The sequence below is a fragment of the Passer montanus genome, unplaced genomic scaffold (assembly GCF_014805655.1).
Source record: "Passer montanus isolate IOZ18808 unplaced genomic scaffold, ASM1480565v1 scaffold8, whole genome shotgun sequence".
Classification (NCBI taxonomy): Eukaryota; Metazoa; Chordata; class Aves; order Passeriformes; family Passeridae; genus Passer; species Passer montanus.
Window position 1 is genome coordinate 3,446,054 of NW_024373256.1, and position 19,881 is coordinate 3,465,934.

Sequence of the window (19,881 nt, forward strand, 5' to 3'; positions counted from 1 at the left end):
GCTCCATGGGGATGGCGCTGCCCCGGGGAGGGCAGAGATGCCTCGGGGACCCTCGGGGGGACCCGGCCGTGGGCAGCGGGGCCGGGGGGAGCAGGTGGGGACCGGGGGCAGCGCCTGACTGCCGGCACTCGGCGCTCTCCCCCTCCCCGATGCTTTAATCACATTTTCAATTCAAATCTGCTGCTATTTGATCCCCCGGGGGTGGCAGCGGGGAGGGTGGGGGATATTTTTAGCTGTGCTTAAAGCTGCCGGGGGGCGGAGGGAGATCGCGCAGGTTGCTGTGGCCGGGAAGAGTTGGAAGGGATTCCCCACCACCCCCCTTTCTTTTTTTCCCTCCTCCTCCTCCTCGTTGCACATCCGAGGGCGGCAGCGGGGCTGGCTCCCCCCTCCCGGAGGTCGCCTTTGTTTTGTTCGTGTCGCTTCTCCCGAGCAGCCGAGGGGGCGGGAGGGGGCCGGGGCCGGGCTGGGCTGGGCTGTGCCGTGCCGTGCCGGGCTGGGCTGGGCTGGACCGGCCGCCCCTTCTCCTCGTCGGCCGCCGGAGCTCGCCGAGTCGGTGCCGCTGCCCCGGGCCGGGGCTGAGCAGCCGCCGCTGCCCGGGACCCCCATGGCACCGCCGCGATGTTCGTGTCCCGGCTCCTGGATTTCCAGAAGACGCGCTACGCCAGGTAAAGCGCTCGGTGCGGCGGTCCCCGCTGCTGGCGGAGCCCCCGGACTGCCCCGACCCCTCCCCGGGCTCGGCTGGGCTGGGATGGAGCCCGAAGGGATCTTCGGAAGGTGCCGAGTGCCCCAAAGCACCGGGCAGGTGCGGGCTGGGCTTTCGGCTCTCCGCTCTTCTGCATCCCTACAGGATTCTCAGCATCCCTCGCTGCCTTTCGCTGGGTCTAACTTCACCGCGGCTCTCCCGCGGCAGGATCCTGCCTTCCCCAGGCACTCCCCTAGCTCCGAACCCCCCATGCAGGGACCGATGTGATCCCGGACCCCGGTGAAACCCCTCGGGGAGGGCTCTGCCAGCCCGGCCCCGCCGGCTCAACAGGGTCCCCACGGGGTGCACGGCTGGTGGATCCTTCTCTGCCTCCGTGAAATCCCCGGGGAGGTTTTCCAGCAGCAGCCGGCGCTTGTTTGGAAAGCTGAGGTGCAGCAGGAATCCTCACGGTGTTACCTGTGCCGGGGAAACCTGAGGATTGCTGAGCGCAGGTCGGAGGGCACTCGGCCACACGCGCGGCTGCGGGATCAGATGTGGCCTTTGGGAGGGAGCTGGCAGGTGACACGGGGACAGCACCTGCCCGGGATGAGGCAGGTGGCACCGGGTGCTGCTGGGGGTGCTCAGCCCTGCACCGAGGACAGGCTTTGCTCCCAGCTCCCTGGGGCTGTGTGGGGATGTTTTTCTGCCTGTGTGGGGTCCCACGGGCTGGCACAGCTCCTGAGGGCACTCAGTTCTGTGCTGCCACTTCCAGACTCCCTGTGGTCCTGTTAGGGGTAGATAGCAGAGAAAAACTTGTGTGAAGAGAAGTGGTGGTGGTGTTTCTTGTCTGCTCCAGACAGGATGAGCCCTGAGAGATGTTAGTCTGGGCAGGAGACCATCCTCCGACCCCCTCCAGCCATCAGCTCCTTTCCTTCCTGGTGTCCCATGGGGAAAATCCATGCTTGCACCTCCAAAACCTGCCTGAAAACCTGGCCACTTGCTCAAAGCCCCTTTAAATGCTGTAGCTGCCTCCTGATAACCTTTGCTTGGGGGAGAGGCAGGAGGCACCCAGCAGATCTGCACAATGTGCCTGGTACAGAACCCTGTGAAAATGGAGAATTCAAGACTTTCACACCCCCACCCTGCTGGCGTGCAAACGACAGAGCTGGGGGAAACGGAGCTGAGCAAGCTCTGTACCCTCCAGAACAGGAGGAAAATCATACTTTACCCCATGGCAGGGGTGCAGAGGCTCTTTGGGAACTGGGCAGCAGATCAGGGGCTGCTCCACTGACATCAGCCTCCCCCATCTGCCAACCTGTTGCTTGATTCATCCTGAATCAGCATGCTCCAGCCTCGTGGGGGTCCTGTCTGGAGACAGCTTGCTAAGTGGGATGAGGATTACGGGGAGCCTGGCAGGGATGGTGCCCACATGCAGGGCAGGGGCTGTGGGGCACGGGGAGGGGCAGATCCACAGGGAATGCTCCAGCTCTCACCGTGTGCCAGGGCTGGCTGGGGAGCAGCAGGAGATGGGTGCTCCCTTGGCTTTCACCCCAAGAAAGTCACCAGCACGTGATGCTAACCCAGGGCTTCCTGTATCATCGCAGAGATCCTCTTAGCCCAGTGCTCAAAAATAACAGTGGGATAATCCCCATTCCCCCTCCCTCCATGCACACAAACTCTGCTCTCCATGGAAATGCTCTGCTGGGGCACATCCCAAAAGAAACCCTAAAGCTGCTCCTTCCTTTGTGCCAGGGATGCTCTGAGGTGGGAATTGGGGCGAGCAGAAGCCAGGGGACTCATGGTGGCACTTGTCCTTCAAGGCAGCAGAAGCATCTCAAATCCTGTGTTCAGTTTTCACCACAGGGAAGATGGTGGGGTGCTGGAGCAGGTCCAGAGAAGCATAACGGAGCACAAGTGTGATAAGGAGCAGCTGAGGGAGCTGTGGGGGCTCAGCCTGGAGAAAAGGAGGCTTGGGGGGACATTCTCAGTGACCGCAACTCCCTGGCAGGAGGGAGCAGCCAGGTGGGGGTCAGGCTCTGCTCCCAGGGAACAAAATGGGCTCAAACTGCACCAGGAGAAGTTTAGATTGGATATTAGGAAAGGTTAAAACAGGCTGCCTAGGGAATTGGCTGAATCACCATCCCTGGAAGTTGTCAAAAACACTTGTGGAGGTGGCACCTGGGGAAGGTTTAGGGGTGACCACGGCAGTGCTGGGCTAATGGTCAGCCTCCATCTTAGAGGTCTTGTCCAACCTTAACAATTCCATTATTGCATCTTGCAACATCTTTTCAGAGCATGTGGCCTTGCTTGTGGTGTTCCTTGAAAAAAACCAAAAAATATCAAAGTTTTCCTTGTGGAGGAAAAGCCTGGAACAGGCTTCATTTTTTCACGTCATTTTATCTAATTTTGAGCCAGGACCAAGAAAGGAGGAACTTGGCCATTGATACACCCACCAAAAGGAATAAATAAAACCCAGTGTGGTGATGAAAGACCTGTTGTGTGAGAACAAAGAGATGAAAAGCCGTGATCAATGTGGGAACGTTCTGTGAACTGCCAGGAGAAAACTCAGGGCTGGAGGGGCACCAGGCTGTCTCCAAATCCCTCCTGGCTGGGCTTTGGAGGTGCAGAGCTGGGGCAGAGGGGAAGGAAGCCAAGGGAGAGGCTGTCCCCGTGGTGGAGCAGGGTGCAAGGCAGTGCCATTTGAGCAGGCTGTGGTTATAAATGACCAACTCGGTGGGTTCTGCTCTGCTGTGGGGCCAGGGAGGCTCTGCCATCACTGACACCGTGGGGAAATGGGGTTTCAAAGCTCAGTTGCTGCAAGGCTTTCCCTGTCACTCACAACCCTGACAAGAAATATCCATCTCCTGCCCCACAGGCTGAGTTTAACCACGCCACCAGCACAAAGTGCCAGCAGATGTGCTTCCTCCTGCTTTATCCACCACCACAGGGTTATTCCTCCACTCTTCCTCCCAGCTCACCAAAACAAAATGGTGCTGGGTCCCTCCCAGACCAACAGACCAGAGCAAGCAGCATCTTTGTCACTGGGCTCATTGGTCAGGTTACACTGACCTGGTAACCAAACCCTCCTTGGCCCTCAGCACCAGCTTTGACCCTCTTTTGGCCCAGTTTTAACTCAGACAGGGTCTGCTCCTTCCTGCCCATGTATCTCCCTGTGGGGACATTGAGTGCTTCCCAGATCTTGGCCATCCAGAGCAGTAATTAGAAGGCAATGTGATTAATCAGGGAGCTGCTGTATCCGGCCAGCTTCATCATCTCTGGAGCAGCACTGGAGAGGCCTTTGCTGGGAGCTGCAGGGCACTGAATCATCCTCACAAACTGATAGCTTTGGTTTCTCCATGGTAAAGGCTCTAAATCTTGCTGTGTTTGCTTGGCTTGCCCTGCATGGGGCAACACAAAGAGGGGCAGATGGGAAAATCCACATTAATGTCCCAGCCCAGGAGCAGGGGCCTCTGTGGGTGCATGGTGCAGGCTTGTCCTCACCTCCCTGTGCCTGCAGTGAAGGCATTGCCACCTCTTCACCAGCATGAGGGGATGGAGGTCTGAACTCTACACTTGCTCAAACCCAAATCCTCTGAATTTGGGGAAAGGCAGCTGGGAAGACCCTCCTTGTTTCTGCCTGCACCTGTAATTACTGAGCAAGGAGACATTCATCAGCTATTCCAGCATCTCTGGCCGAGACAGGAAGAGGAGAACCAGCAGGAATAGGAAATGTTGGGGTGCTCAGACCCCAAACACAAGGAAACCAGCCTGGACAGAGCAGCCACACTGGGAAGACCTGCTCCCCATTGCTTTGCCATGAAAACATGAGCAGCCCTCTCCTGCTCCCACACACTCCAAGATGCTTTCCAAGAGCTCTGCTTCCCCCACGGCCCACGTGGGATGAGGCAGTGAGAAGGGAAACGCTCTCAGTGTTGATGCCACAGCCTGAAGCTCCTGGAGAGGCAGGGGCTGCTCACCTTGTGAGCACCAGCCCCATCAACACCTGCTGGGCAGACAGACCCCCCCAGTGCAAAAGGCACTGCTCCAAGAGATGGAGAGGCCCCCAAAATGCCTGGGAAAACCAGGATCAGCTGATATTACCAACCAATTCATGCTGGTCATGAAGTGGGGCCAGCTTGACTCAGACACCCTCTTAAAATGGCACCAGTAGGAGTTACCTCATGTAGCTCAGGGGCATAATGGGAGCCATTTGGAATTTGGAAGGCAGCAAGCTCTCAGAGCAGCATTTTTGATGGGATATCCACTCAAACTGCCCCATTCCATCCTCTGCAAGGGCTGGGGCACCCAGCAGGACAGGGGGAGCAGCACACTGAGTGCATGAGTGGGCAAGCCAAGCCCCATGCCTTGTGCTTTTGGGGCAAGGACGGGCTCTTGGCTGCCTGGGAAACACATGATCTTTCCCCTCCTCGAGCTGGTGTTGGATATCAGCCTGATGTGATTCTTTGGCACAGTTTGCAGTGTCCAGCTTCACGAGGCAGCAGCCAACACCACCCATGGGAAATCCAAGCACTGCCCAGCCCGGCGGGTCAGTGGCTGTGAGAAATGGGGCTCTGCCAGGCTGGCCTCCCCTCCTCCTCCCTTCCCACACCCCCAGCTCCACGGAGAGACAAAGCCATGCCAACAAGTACAACTCCCAGAGAAAGGAAGGGGGAAAAGCACAACTTATTCCAGCCCTTCGCTGCTGAGGGGCGCCTGCACGAGGAGTTTTGAGTCCCCAGAGATGCTGCTGCCAGGAAATGGGTCTGAGGAAGGCAGAGCAGACATGGCCAAGCACACAGATCAGGTCTCTCCAGGTGTGACAAACTCAACATTTTCATGCAGAGGGAGTCCAGAGCCCGAGGGGCTCTCTATGATAACACTGAGCCTCTCAGGATAACAGATACCACAGGTGTCATATTCCTGGGGGATGAGTCAGAGACCCTGAGCTGAGCCAAGCAGTGCTGACCTTCAGGAGAATGTGGAGTCAACTCTGTGCTCCTGTTTGAGTTTACAGCCCAGGTTTGCTGCTGCTGAGGGAAGGATTTTGTGCAGAAAGAGATCATCAGGTCAGAGCAAGGAGCTGGCTCCTGTCTGTGCTGAGCAGCAGCATTAGACACAGCCCTGCTCCCTGTTGTAAGTAATACTAATGGAAATCTTACTATCTGCATGCCAGGCTGGTGAAACACATTATTTCCCTTCTGTGCCTTCACTGTCCAGAGGCATTTGCTGAATAATTTACAGACATGATTTGTACTTGAGCAGCATCTGGGAATCCCAGCTGAGAGCCTGGCTGTGTCTCTCAGGCCGTGCTGTGGGGAGATTTCATGAACCTGGGACACGCTCACCTGGCCCTGTATTTCACAGCCACAGCCAGGGTTAGAGGCTGGGAAAGCTCCAGCCCTCACACTATCCAAATCTTGTGCCAGCAGGCACAGGATCCATGGTCACACTCACTGCTTGGGCTGCTGCAGTTAAAGAGGCAGAGCCAGCTCAGGATTTATCCCACGGACTCCTTGCTCAAGGCAGCAAGGAACATGCACAGTGACTTTCCAAACAAGAAATTAATAAGTAATAGAGGATTTGCAGTTCTGAAAACAGTCCTTCCAACGTTCACCAAACACCTGGGACATCAGAGTCATTTTGTGACTAATCAGCTGTTGTTGGATGTCTCATGGGTACCAAATGAAACAAGAAGTCCCAGCTCAGAAAGTAATTTGGGAAACACTCACCAGTCCCATCTGTTGTGAATAAACAAACAGCTCTGCTGTGGTTGCAGGGTCATGAATTACCTTGGAAGAGTTAGAGATACCATCTACATAGAGAGCTGGGGGGAAAAAAAAAGAAATATCCCTGCCCACAGCCTGGGAATATGGACAGTGGGCACCTTGTTGGGAATTACTGCTGAGTTTCCACCACCAACCAAGCCCTGCTGGGTGGGCATGGGCTCTTGTGGGTGCAGAAATGGTCGATGCCTGCACCCAGCCTGGCTTGGAGCCTCCTGTGGCTGTCCCTGAGCAAGAAAGGAATTGTGCAGACTCTTGGTACATTCAGGGGAGGAGCAGCACAGTCCCTCCTGCTCCCTCTGAGGCAGCAGGGTGTGTCAGGGGTTGTCTCCTCTGTCCCATCTCAGGGGACACCTCAGGTACAACACAGAGCTGGCTGAGCACAGGGCCCCTCTCTGGGAGCACCTCTGAGGCAGCAGCAGCCCTTGCTCGTGGTTCCTCAGGGTCTGTAGGGGATGGTGCACAGCCAGCCCAGGGTGCTCACACACATCAGAGTGCTGGCAACCAGCAAAACTGGGAAGGGAGGAACCAGGTGATGGATGGTGATTTGATCTGCTGCCCCTTTTGACTCGCTTTGTGGAAGCAAGGCTTGCACCAGGGGAATCTGGGTGGGTACTCCAGAAATCTGGTGAATTTACCTGTGAGAAAGGTAGGGAAATGATAGATAAAACCCCTTCAATTTCCTGCCAGCTCCTCGTGCTAGGAAGTGTGACAAACAGCAAACACTGAGTTGTCCTGCCCCATCAGCCCTGCTGCCCCTCTCCCACGGGAGGGGCTGGATCTCAGGAGGGGCCCAAGACCAGGCCAGCCCCACCTCCCCTGGCCCAGGAGCTGCTGCCAGCAGGCACAGCTCAGCTTTGCAAAGCAGAGAGCCATATGTGTGCGTGGGAGCCTGCAGGCACTGAGCAATGGGCATGCAAGGGGGGCTCCAGCTGCCAGCAGGTGCCACCCATGCCCGTGTGGGTGGCTCTGCAGATGGCAGGGCTGGGCAGTGCTGGCCCTGGTGTTTCTGCTTCCCAGAGGAACGTTCCCATGTCAATGGGCAGGGAAGGAAAAGCAGGATTTCAAGTGCTGCTGGGCTGGATAGAGCAGTACAGTCTGGGGGATCTCCTGGGCTCAGGGTGGGCCGTGGGGGTTTCCTGGTGGTCCTGCACCTCGTGAGCCCTGTGGTGCTGTGCACAAACAGCAGCCAGGCCAGCACATACTGCTCCCCAGGGCTCAGCTAATTACAACCACAGAGCAGCTCAAGGGATTGGAGCCTCTTAGCAGGGATGCAGCTGGAGCATGACCAGATTCCAGAGCAGAGGCAGAGCACGTGCCAAGCCCCAGCTTACGGGGATGCCACCACAGCAGCTCCCACGTGAGCACGAGCCCCAGGACCTCTGACATCTGTGCTGGGTGTGCAGCCTCGGGCTGTCAGAGCAAAGCCAGGCCATGCACTGAGGAGTGAGAGGCCAGCCTGCCCTGCAGGGACACTTCTGCTCCACCACTGACACCTCAGGCGTCAGACCGCTTGTTCTACCAAGGGGCAGCCCCAGCAGCACTTACCACCACTGCTGATCAGCATCCAGCAAATCCTGCCTCTCTGACCACCACCAGGATCTTCCTCTGCTACTTCAAAAGCAGCTGTGACACCCACTCACAAGAGGAGGGAGAAATCCTCTCCCTTCACAGCCAGATCCCAAGAACTGCCCAGCAGGGAACTCAGCGTGGAAAAGCCCCAGCTCCTTGGGCAGGAGGGTGAACACACAGCAAATCCATCCCCACAGGCTTTAGGCCAACTCCTGAGCAAGCCCAGCCCTTTTATAATCCATTTTCAGGTGAAACCTGTAGAGGTGAGCTGCTCTGGGGAAATTTGTCACCTGGGATAACCTTGGACTTGCTGACTGCTCCTTTGTCCCCGTGGCACCCAGACACAGACACATGCACAGGTTTATGGCAGGCCTGAGGAGGGCAGGTGATGGAGCAGCTCTTTTCAAGGGCAGAAACCCAGCTCACACCTCCCCATCCACATCTTCGTGGTGATTTTACACCCTCCTCACATCATCCACCCACTGGCTTGCCTAAAGAATGTCAAAATTATTGTCCTCACTTGGATAGAGGGGAAAGGGGAGTGAGAGGGACATGAAGAGATGTGGCAGAGGCCAGCCTGTTGAGCTGTGTCAAAGGCAGGGCTAAATCTCATCTGTCCCAACTGCAGCCTGGCTTGGGTCTCTCTGGGGCCATTCCCCTCGTGTGTGCAGGGCACAGCTTTCCTGGCTGTGTGAGTGTGTGGTGACCATGGAGTGACTGATCCAGGTTCTCTTGGTGCTCTCAGGAGAGCTCAGAGTCCCACATGAGCTTTCCTGAGGAATAACTTAACTCTGTCCCTTTCTTACCTTCTTCCCTTCTTCCCACCCCAGCAAAGCAAGAGCCAGGCAGATCTGGCTGGAATTTTGTTCTTGGATAAAAGTCTTAAAAACTCAGTAAAAACCCCTAAAGCCATATTAAAAAAAAACCCAACAGAGTGGGAGAAAGAGCAGGAGAAAGGAGCAGGCCTGGGAAGCCAGCTCTGCACTCTGCCCAGGGACAAGGGGCTCATTGTTTCCCTGGCTGTACTGGCCCTTTTCAGGCTCCCTCCCTGGGAAAGGGGCCAGGGCAAAGCAGGCACAAGCAGGGCAGGCAAAAACCCTGGGAGTGCTGTGAATAACCCCTGGCCAGACCCTCAGCAGCCCCCTCTCCTCACACAGCCAGCTGTGGGAGTGTGCCAGGAGCAGCACCGGGAGGAGAAGGTGCCCGGGAGCCCTGCAGCTCCCTGCTTCCCACACCCCATCCCTGGGAATGAACACCCTCCTGCTCCTGCTCCTGCTCTGCAGCAGCCTTTGAACTCCTCTGTCTCTTGGACTTTGCCATCCTGGAGCAGCTGCTGAGCTGCACTGGAGCACCCACGGTGTGTGAGCAGCTGCTCGTGGCTTCCTGCACCCAAGGATCACAAGTGCTGTTTCCAAGTGTGTCCATCTGTCTGTCCAGGCTGGAGCGGTGTTTTGAGGCTGGTTCTGCACACTGGTATGGCTGGGAATGCTGCAGGGCTCCCCCTGCCCTGCATCCAGGCCAGCATGCACAGGGATCAGGAGCTGGTCCATAAAATCCCAGGAGAGCAGGGGAGGATGTGACCTCTGCTCCCCTGGGAAATAAGGTGCAGCCAGGGAGTTATCCTGCCTTGCCTGGAGATGTGCCAACACCAGCTGCTCCCATTTTTACAGAGGGAGGTGACCATGGAGTGGCTGATTCAGGTTCTCTTGGTGCCCTCAGGAGAACTCAGAGTCCCACATGAGCCCTCCTGAGGAAAAATTTAACTCTGTCCCTTTCTTCCCTCCTTCCCACCCTGGCAAAGCAAGAGCACAGAGGACCACAGAAAAGTGCCAAATTAGCCCCAAAACACAATGCAGCTCCCAAAAGTGGGGCTCAGGCTGACCCACCAGGTCCCACATCCATGATGCTCCATTTCCCACCATCCACAGGATGATGCTCACTAGAAAGGAGGGCAGGAAAATAACAGCAATCTCTCCCCAGGTCAAAAAAAAAGGTTGCTCCTCAAGGCTGTTTTCCCAGTGGGAAAAGCAGGAATTTGTGGTGCCAGCACAGCTCTGGGCTGCAGGAACATAAACGCTCTCCAGCCTTGTTACCTGGAGAAGGCTTGGGTGGCCCTTCCTGGCTTCCCTACCCCTGTGCCAGAGCTAGGGAGGGTATTTGCACCTCAGGAAAACCTTCCCAAAGGGTCTGGGAGCCCCCCAGCCCTGGGGAGGGGGCTGTGGAATTGGTTCTGTGCTGCTGCTCTGAACAGCACCAACCAGAGCAGAGGGAGATGGAGCAGGCTTTGTTAAAATCAATAAATTCAAGGAAAAGGCCTTGAACGTGTTTCCTCAGCAACTGTGACGTCACGTGGACGTCTGGCCTCCCCTCTCCCCCCTCCTTCTGATTATTAAAAGGGAAAATAAAGGGAAGCAGACAGTGAAGGGGAGCTGGGGACAGTCTCCTGGCAACGCTGGGGACAGTGACATCCTCCTGCCAGGGGGACGCGGCTCCAGCACAAGCAGCCCTGCCAGGCCTTGTGGAGAGGAGGGATGGGGAGGCCATCCCTGGTGTCCCTGGGGTGGAGGTGACAGTGCTCTGGGCACAGCCCTGTCCCCAGGGACGCCCAGCTTCTTCCCAGCCCTGCTGAGCCCCCACTTACCCCGTGTGAGTCCTTGGGGAGCAGGGCAGTGGCAGCTTGGCCATTCCCCCTCTCAATTCCAGACATTTTTTGGGGGATGAGGACCATGAATCTCTTCCCACAGTGCCAGGGTCTGGCAGGAGGCATGGCAGGGCAGGGCTGGGGACAGGGCCCCTCTGTGGGTTGTCACTGTCACCTGCTGGGGTGCCCCTCACCCCGCTGTGGTTGCACAATTCCCCCACACCAAATCCTTGTGGTTTCAGCTATTTAACCCACCCTGGCTCAGTTCTAGCAGGCAGTGGCTCAGGCAGTGGGGCCAAGCAGGCAGGAGATGGCAGAGGAGTCCACACAGGTGCGGGTGGCTTGGGGACAGGGAGAGGGGACATTTCCTGCCTTTCCAAGCATCCTGGCTTGAGGCATCACCCTGTGCCCAGCAGCAAGGTCTTGCCAGCCCCTGAGCCCCTTTGCTGGGCACAACTCAGCTGTGAAATGCTGCAGATGGTGCTGGAGCTGGGGGCAAACAGGGTCACAAAGCAATTAGCCCAGGTCCTGCCCAGCAGCCTGCCCTGGCCTGAGCCACAGCAGGAGAAATCCTGAAATCCCTGATTCTCAGGAGCAGGCAAGGAACCCTCTCCACCTCCCTGTTTCTCATTCCCTTTGCTAAGCCTCCACTGCTGTCTCCTGCCAGAAGAGGGTGGTGGATGAGGCTTAGCTCGGAGCTGTTACGCACATTTAATTTGTTGTTACACACCCAGAAATGCAGTGACACTGTTTTTTATCGCTGTCTCTTGGCCCAGCAGGTGAAATCAATACATTCCTGTGAACACCAAGAGCGAGCTGGTGCCTCCTAGGACTAAGAGAAACAGAAATAAAGATGCAGGTTTCCAAGGAAGGGCAGTAGGCTTTGCCCCACAGAGATCTGTGTTGGGATGTGCAGCCCTGAGGGTAGATGCAGGTGGCACCCAGAAACCAAAGGCATTGCAGGGATTCCATTTTTGGAGCTGGCCATGCTGCTGTGACATGAAGGTGTCGCCCCTGGATGGGTTGGGGTCCCACAGGTCTGCCTCCTGTTCCTGCTGGGGCTCTTCCCACCTCTGCCCACAGCAGCTGGCAGAGCTGGCTCCTGCCTTCTGCTCTCCAAGCAACTCCCAGGAGCTGCTTCAGCCTCAGCCATGGCTGAGCAAGACCTGGGCACCTGGGGACAGCCAGATGGACACGCTGTGCTCTGGTGTCCCTTCTGCAGGCCAGCTGGAGCAGAGCTGAGCCATGGCAGGGCTGCAGGCCCTGGGCAGACCCCTCCAGGAGGGTTTTGCTCCATCCCTGTCCCCTGAGTGTGTTTCTCTCCCTGCTTCTCTCTGCAGGTTCATGAATCACCGTGTCCCGTCCAACTGCAGGTACCAGCCCACGGAATATGAGCATGCAGCCAACTGTGCCACCCACGCTGTGAGTCCCTGTCCCTGTCCCTGGGTGAGGGAGGACGGTGCTCATCTCTCTGGGGATCCACTGAGGAACCTCAAGAGACACCAGAAACATCTTTGTTCAGCCCTGGGGCAGTCACTGAGATCTGAGGGCTGTGCAGAGGCAGATGTGTGCTCCTGGGGATTGGATGTTCTCTCTCTTCCTGCCCTGGGAAGTTGATTTGCATCTCCCTTGCTCTCCCCCAGTGTGGCCCCATGTCCCTGGGGAAGCTGACAGTGGGCTTGGTGGGGCAGGAATATTTCCAGAGCTCCCTGAAAATGGATTGTTTCACAGCCAGAGCCGTGCCAGGTGCCCGTGGGGCTGCCCGTGTGGCAGTGGGAGGGACCTCTCCCCCATCAGGGTTTCTTTTGGGAATTGACAGTTCCCAGCCTGAGTCCTGGGAGATGACTCAGAGACAGTCATCCTCCTTGTGCCTTCCTCCTCCCTACCTTCTGGACAAACTATTTTGGAGCTGCACCACGCAGGGAGGGACCCTGCCTGGCCCTTAGGGGTGGCAGCTTTGACCAGAAGCTAAAGAAACACCTAAAAGGAGAAGTGGAGGCTCTATTGTAGCTGCTCAGTGGAAATGCAGAGAGTCAACAGCAGGTTTGCTTCCCCTTCCAGTTCTGGATCCTGCCCAGCATCCTCGGCAGCTCCATCCTCTACATCCTCTCTGATGACCAGTGGGAAACCATCTCAGCCTGGATCTATGGCTTTGGCTTGTCCAGCCTCTTCATTGTCTCCACCATCTTCCACACCATCTCCTGGAAGAAGAGGCACCTCAGGTACCATCCCTGCCTGCTTGGGAAGGGGGAGAGGGTCCCCCAGTGCTGTGACCCCTCTGTGTGTCCTGCAGGACTGTGGAGCACTGCCTGCACATGTTTGACAGGATGGTGATCTACTTCTTCATCGCCGCCTCCTACGCTCCCTGGTGAGTTGCTGGTGGCTGGGGGCCTTCACCTGGCCCCACTGAAGGGGAAAAAAATCATCCTGGTTCCAACAAATAGAGTTTCCCTCTCTGGCTTTGCTTCCTCTCGCGGTTGTACCTCACCCCTTTCCACAAAACCTTCACACCCTATGGATTTCAGCCTCCTGAGGTTACACACTGTGTGGTGGGGCAGCCACGGGGGCGAGGGGCTGAGCCCAGGCCAGGGTGCTGCCCTGGTCCCACCTCACCACAGCCCTGCTCTTGCAGGTTGAACCTGAGGGAGCTGGGTCCCTGGGCCTCCCACATGCGCTGGATCATCTGGATCATGGCATCCATCGGCACCGTCTACGTCTTCTTCTTCCATGAGCGGTGAGTGCCCCGAGCTGCAGGGCGTGTGGGACCCGGGGCACGGAGCAGGGAGTGCTGCTGTGAGCTGCTTCCTCCACGTGGTGGCACCAAATAAAAAGCCAAAAGCCCCAGGTGTCACCCCGGAGCGCCAAGTGCCAGCTCCCAAGCCAGTCCACACATGAGGACATGGGACCTGCTGTGGTGGCGCTGACACCCCTTTCCCTGTGGAATTTCAAGCACTGCTGTGGGAATTTCAAACATAAAACCCAGCCTCCCTGTGTCCCTGCTCTGAGCTGCCTCTCTGTCTGTCGCAGGTACAAGCTGGTGGAGCTGGTGTGCTACGTGATCATGGGCTTCTTCCCCGCCTTGGTCATCCTCTCCATGGTAAGCCCCTGCTGGGACAAATCCCAGCAGGGATTTGAAAACTCGGAACAATTTGTGTCCCGTGGGTTGGTGCAGTGTCCGGGCTGTGTGAGGGATAAAGCCATCCCTGATAGGACGTGGCTCACCCTGGTTTTGCAGGTGCTTTGGGTGCCCGGCAGGCACCACGTGCATCTCTCCCAGATTTCCTTCCTGGGCTCTGTTGTTTGGAAATTGTAGGATCACAGAATCATAGAATGGTCTGGTTTGGAAGGGACATTTAAGATCGTCTAGTTGTGTTTCTCCTGGGGCTGCTGGGTCTCTTCTGCCTTGCTGGAGAGGAGGAAGGCAGGGAAGTCCAGAGCTGCAGCTGGACCCCACTTCTGGTCTCAGTGGGGTGGTGGGGAGAGGGCAGACACCCCTCGGCCTCACTGAGCACTGCCTGCCCCCAGCCCAACAGGGACGGGCTCCTGGAGCTGGTGGCTGGTGGCTTCTTCTACTGCCTGGGCATGGTGTTCTTCAAGAGCGACGGGCGCATCCCCTTCGCGCACGCCATCTGGCACCTCTTCGTGGCCATCGGAGCTGGCATCCACTACTACGCCATCTGGAGGTACCTGTACCGCCCGCTGGACACCAAAACCTCCCGCTAGAAGCCTTAAAGACTTTGTTTGTGCCACCTGGGGACACGCAGGGCAGCGGTGGCACAGCCCCAGCCCGCCCCCTCGCCCCGTGGGCAGCAGCTGTTGGTGCCCTTCCCGCACAGACAGGAGAGCCTGGAGGTTGATTTTAAATATTTTTCTTTTTTTTTTTTTTTTTAACCTCGGGAACTGTTTATTTTTTTAATCAAAGGTTTCAGAGCACAGTGACTGGCTGGGCTGTGGGTGATAGGAGTGACCACTTGCTGGGAGCTTTGCTCACTCTCCGGTCTTGAGCATCCCACGGGACTGGGAACCTTGGCCCCACATGGCCCTGGCTATGACACCCTGGGTTTGGCTACTGGAGTGCTTAGAGTGTGCCACTGAGGGCACTGGAGGAGTCAGGATGAGGGCAGAGACCCAGTGGTGGAGAGGGATGTGCTGACACCCTGCACCACCTGGACTGGCTCCTAAATCACCCTGAGTGCTGTCAGCATCAACAGCTCCATCCCAGCCCTTGAGGGGATGGTCCATACTCAACAAGCCTTACAAGAGATTGAAACTTGAATCTCTTCCAGGGCACCCCAGTCCCTGAGCACTGGGAAACCCTTTCTCTAAGCCAATATGAAGTGCACAACTCATCCATACATCCCTGGGATCCCCTGTGGACATTTTCTCCCTGGAGCTCTTGGTTTCCCTCTCCAGCCTGGTGCCAGTGGCAGCCTGAAGCACAGCCCTGCTCCCAGGCCCTGCTGCACGTGTGCCTTCAGCAGGGAGCAGAGCTGGATCCAGCTCCTGGCATCTCCCTGACTGGAGATTCCCTCCATCCACTTCAGGGGATTCCCTTTCTCCTTGAGGGAGGGAAGAGAACCTCCTTGGACTGGGGTCATGGGGCTGGTGAAGGCATCACCTGCCCTCTCTGCTCCCATTTTGCTGATGAACCTATTGCTCATCAGATTTAATTCCAATTTTGGAAAGATTTCTGGCATTCCCAGGATTGCTGCAGGGCAGGAATGCATCCACACGAAGCCTGGGTGTGAGCTGTGATGGAGAGAGCCCAGTGATGCTCAGTTTTTGGGTGCCTAACCAGGCCAGTGACACATGGAACACCCGTCCAGCTGCTGGGAGCAGCAGAATGGCAAACCCACACCTGATCCTGCTCCCCAAACCCCCTGGCAGAGCTGCTGCAGCCAGGAGGGCGTGGTGTGTGCTGGGCTGAGCCTGCACCTTCCCCACCAGCCCCAAAGGAATCAATTTTCCATCACCTCTTTCTGGCCTCTGCTAAATCACAGCTGCAGCCTCTGGCACGATGTGGCAAGAGAAGATTTTTGGCCACCATCCCACATCTCCTGTTTCTCCAGCAGCATTCCAGGAGCTGAGCAGAGCTGAGGGCCCCCCAGCCTGTGGCAGCCCAGGACTGGCTCTCCAGGGCTGTGCCATTGTGCAGCAAATGACCAAAGAGGAAGCATCTGGATACTCACCCCCTCCCGTGGCTGTGGTTGTCAGGCTGGCAAAAATATCTGCTGGGTTTTCACTTCCACAGGCAGAAAGTTCCTGTGAAAGGCTCTGGGAGCTGTACCCAGCACCCCAGCCTGGCGTGGGGCTGCTGGGGGGCTGTGCCCAGGGCACCCCAAAGCAGCCCTTGGGGTGAGGGGTGCTCTTAGGGACGGGGGTGAAGGAGCTGCTGTGAGCCCAGCCCTGGCCCTGTCACCTGCTGCAGGTGGAGTGCTGGAGAAGGACGAGCTGTGAGCAACCAGCAGTGATGGAGCATGTCCAGGGCTGGAATAGCAGGATACAGAGATCCCAGAATGGGAGATGCCATATTTTCTGTCTGGCAAATCATTACCCTTCTCCGTGCCTCGGTTTCCCCACCTGTAAAATGGGGGTGAAGACCCTGACCTACCTCACAGGGCTCGTGTGAGGACCCCGTGAAGCACCTGGAGGGCAGCCAGAGCTTCACAAACCCTGCTTCAGTTTTCACTGGGTCTGGGGGAGCAGGACCCAGTGGGGTCCTGGGCACAGTGACGGCTTCAGCCACCCTGGGGCACGGTGACAACTTCAGCTCTCCTCCCCCCCGTCCCCAAATGCCACGGGGAGCCACCCTGGAGCCAGGCCAGGCGAGCAGCACTCCCAGCACAGGCAGATGTCCCCTGGCAGGGCTGAGGATGCCCAGGGACCACCACCCTGTTTCGCCCATAGGCTTCATCCCAAGGGATTTATCTCAGAAACTTTTGCCATTTGTGGTCTTTTGGCCCCAAACCTGTCCCAAGGGCTCCTGAGGCACAGGGAGGTGCCACAAGGACCTTTCTGAGGCTGCTTCATCTCAGCCTCCTGCTGAAAATCCAGGGCAGGACACCCGGGCAGGAGTGGATGGCCGGGCTCTGATGGGAACATCACACCCTGCCTTCAGCCTGGATGTGCAGAGTGGGCTCCTCTTGCTCCTAAATCCTCCCCTCGCAAAGCATGGGGGACACAGAGCAAGCTGTTGGATTGTCCTCCTGTTTTATACTAATTTTAAATGACTCATAACATTCAGGATGTTTGTGCAGGAGGGCTCGAGGGATCTTTTTAGCATCTCATGTTTTTCACCATCCATCTTTGTTCAATCAGTATTTTATATTTAACACAGTATTGGGTCAAATACAAACAAATGTAAGGAAGATAACGCTAGTGGATGTTGTTTCCTGTGGAGTAGGATTGAAATAAAAACTCAAGATACCTCACTCTTGCCTGCTTGTTAAATCAAAATCAGTTCCCCTGCAGCATCTGGAAGTAAACTCATTTTCTATCTGACTCATCCCACGTGGCTTTGCTCCCTGATGAGGAGAGGTATACAGAGAGGAGTCACTCAACCAACTGCAGGGTGCACTGACTCACCTTGGTGCAGGGATGGCACTGCCAGCTGCTGAGCAAACAAACAAACAAACAAATAAATAAATCACTGAGTTTGTTGACAGTGCCCCAGAGGTGCTGCTGAAGACTCATGAGCATCTCAGCACGGCAGATTCAGCACAGAGCTCTCCACGCCTGCTCCAGCCCTGCCATTCCCCATTATGTTCCTTTTTCTTGGGCCAGGTCTCATAAGCCCTCAAAAGAAGTATAATACACCCAAGGATAGCTTAGTTATTATTTTGGGCGCATAAAATAAGCAGGATGACTTCTGCTTATTTTATGCCCCCAAACATAGCTAAAAAGGTTTAACAAACAAAAATGGTTTAATAAAAGGAAAAATAACAAACAGAAAAACTCGAGCCAGGTGCAGAGGTTTGCTCCTGGTAAAAACACCTCACAAAAGCAGTTTAGCTCTTTTGTTCTCTTTTTTTTCTACCTGATGGGCCAGGCGGGACTTTTTGGCTTCTATCCAATTAGATGTCCTCAAGTTTTTGGTGAAGTCCCTGAGGTTCTGTGAGGTGGCATTTCACCTAATCGTTGAGAGAAACTTCTGGGCTTCTTTCCTTTTTTGGGGGGACAAAGGCCCGTTTTGCCACGCTGCCATTAGGGGCACACTCCTACAATTGCCCTCCTCGGTGGCTGAGGGGTGGAGGGAGCCCCAGGCTGGCAGGATGGAGGATGCCAGAGCCATGGGGAGGAGAAAACCCGTGGCAGACAGGGCAGGGGGTGAGCCCAGCTCCCTGCTGACCCCAGCAGCCTCTCCCGTGGGCACTGGCTCCTCGTGGAGGGGGAGAATTTGCCCCCGTGCTGGAGCTGCCTGGCCTGGGCTCTGCCCATGCACTGTCTGCCCTCTCTGCTGTAATTACACAGGCTGCATTCCCCCCAGGCCGCCAGGCTCAGAGGCTTTCCCAGAAAGCCAGGGAGGGTTCCCTGCTTCCAGGGGCAGCTGAACTCACCCTGAAACCTGACCCACAACTTCCACCTCGCCCATCATGCCTTTGCTGCTGGCAATTGGGCTGGACTGGGAGGCCTCCTGACTCTCTTTGCTTTGGTGCTGTCGTTCCCAGAGGGTGTCTGGGTGGCAGAATTGCTTTCCCACCCAGAGCACCCCTGGACAGGGTAACACCCTTTGCCAAAAGGAGACATTTTCACCGAGGGAAGCAGAGCATCAGTGACCCTCTCAACCTGAACAGCTGCCAGTGCAGTGAGGATCCATCCCTTCCTCCTTGCAGGCACCAGCCTGTGTGCACCCTCAGCACTCTCCAGGTCAGCTCTGGAGCTGGTTTGATAAAACCTGTTTGGCCAAGGCCAGCCTGTGCAGCTGCCTGTGGAGCCCTGCCTGGCTCGCTCCTGGCATTTTCACAGAATCCTGGAAAGGCTTGGGTTGGAAGGAACCGTAAAGCTCATCTTGTTCCAACCCCTGCCACGGGCAAGGACACCTCTAGACCACGGTGATCAAAGCCACTTCCAGCCCAGCCTGGAACACTTCCAGGGATGGGGCAGCCACAGCTTCTCTGGGCAACCTGTGCCAGGGCCTCAGCACCCTCACAGGCAAGGATTTATTCCCAGTATTCCATCCTGCCCTCTGTCAGTGGGAATCCATTCCCCCTTGTCCTGTCACTCCATGCCCAAAGCCCCACTCCATTTTTTTTGGAGCCCCTTTAGGCACTGGAAGGGGCTCTAAGGTCTCCCTGGAACTTTCTCTTCTCCATCCTGATCATCCCCAGCTCTCCCAGCCTGGCTCCATGGGAGAGGTGCTCCAGCCCTTGGGGCACCTTTGCAGCCTCACTCCAACAGCTCCATGACTTTCTGTGCTGAAGACCCCAGTGCTGCAGGCAGCGCCCCAGGTGGGGTCTCAGAGAGGGGCAGAGGGGGGCAGAACCCCCTTCCCAAATCCCAGCCCTTCCCCAGTGCTGACCCCTTCCACAACCTGACCCTTTCCCAAATCCCAACCCTTCCTAAACCCTGACCTTCCCCAGTACATACCCTTCCCTCATCCTGACCCTTTTCCAGTACAGACCCTTCCCAAACCACGACCTCTCCCCAAATCCCGACCATTTTCCTCATTCTAATCCTTTCCTAGTACAGACCCTTCCGTCATCCCAACCCTTTCCCATTACAGACCCTTCCCAAATCCCAACCCTCTCCCAAACCCCCACCCTTTCCCAGTACAGACCCTTTCCCAAACCCTGACCCCTCCCCACATCCTGACCCTCTCCCAATCCCGACCCTTTCCCAATCCCAGATCCCGACCCTTCCCCAATCCCAGATCCCGACCCTTCCCCACATCCTTATCCCGACCCTCTCCCTTTCCCGACCCTTTCCCATATCCCGACCCTCTCCCTATCCCGACCCTCTCCCTTTCCCGACCCTTTCCCAAATCCCGACCCTCTCCCTATCCCGACCCTCTCCCTATCCCGACCCTTTCCCATATCCCGACCCTCTCCCTTTCCCGACCCTCTCCCTTTCCCGGCGCGGTGCCGCGGGCGGTGCGGGTGCAGTTGCCGGTGCCGGCCTCGCGGGGGCGCCGCAGCCGCGGTCGCTCCGCCCCGGCGGGACGGGCCCGGCCCGAGCTCCCCGCGCAGCCCCGGCGGCTCCGGGAG

General features: G+C 56.9%; 1 protein-coding gene across 1 annotated transcript; it reads left to right on the forward strand.

The window, feature by feature from the left end:
• Window positions 1–247: 247 nt before the first annotated feature.
• MMD2 (monocyte to macrophage differentiation associated 2) lies at window positions 248–17,109 on the forward strand. Its single transcript, XM_039732572.1, has 7 exons — window positions 248–665; window positions 12,019–12,100; window positions 12,740–12,900; window positions 12,972–13,046; window positions 13,311–13,412; window positions 13,706–13,775; window positions 14,204–17,109. The coding sequence occupies exons 1-7, from the start codon at window positions 619–621 to the stop codon at window positions 14,399–14,401; spliced, it is 735 nt and encodes a 244-aa protein (XP_039588506.1). The 5' UTR covers window positions 248–618; the 3' UTR covers window positions 14,402–17,109.
• Window positions 17,110–19,881: the final 2,772 nt, after the last annotated feature.

Coding starts and splice junctions, on each gene's coding strand:
- MMD2 (XM_039732572.1), top strand. CDS start 619: ATGTTCGTGTCCCGGCTCCTGGATTTCCAGAAGACGCGCTACGCCAG. Junction 666..12,018: donor CAGAAGACGCGCTACGCCAG/GTAAAGCGCTCG, acceptor TTCTCTCTGCAG/GTTCATGAATCACCGTGTCC. Junction 13,413..13,705: donor GTCTTCTTCTTCCATGAGCG/GTGAGTGCCCCG, acceptor TGTCTGTCGCAG/GTACAAGCTGGTGGAGCTGG.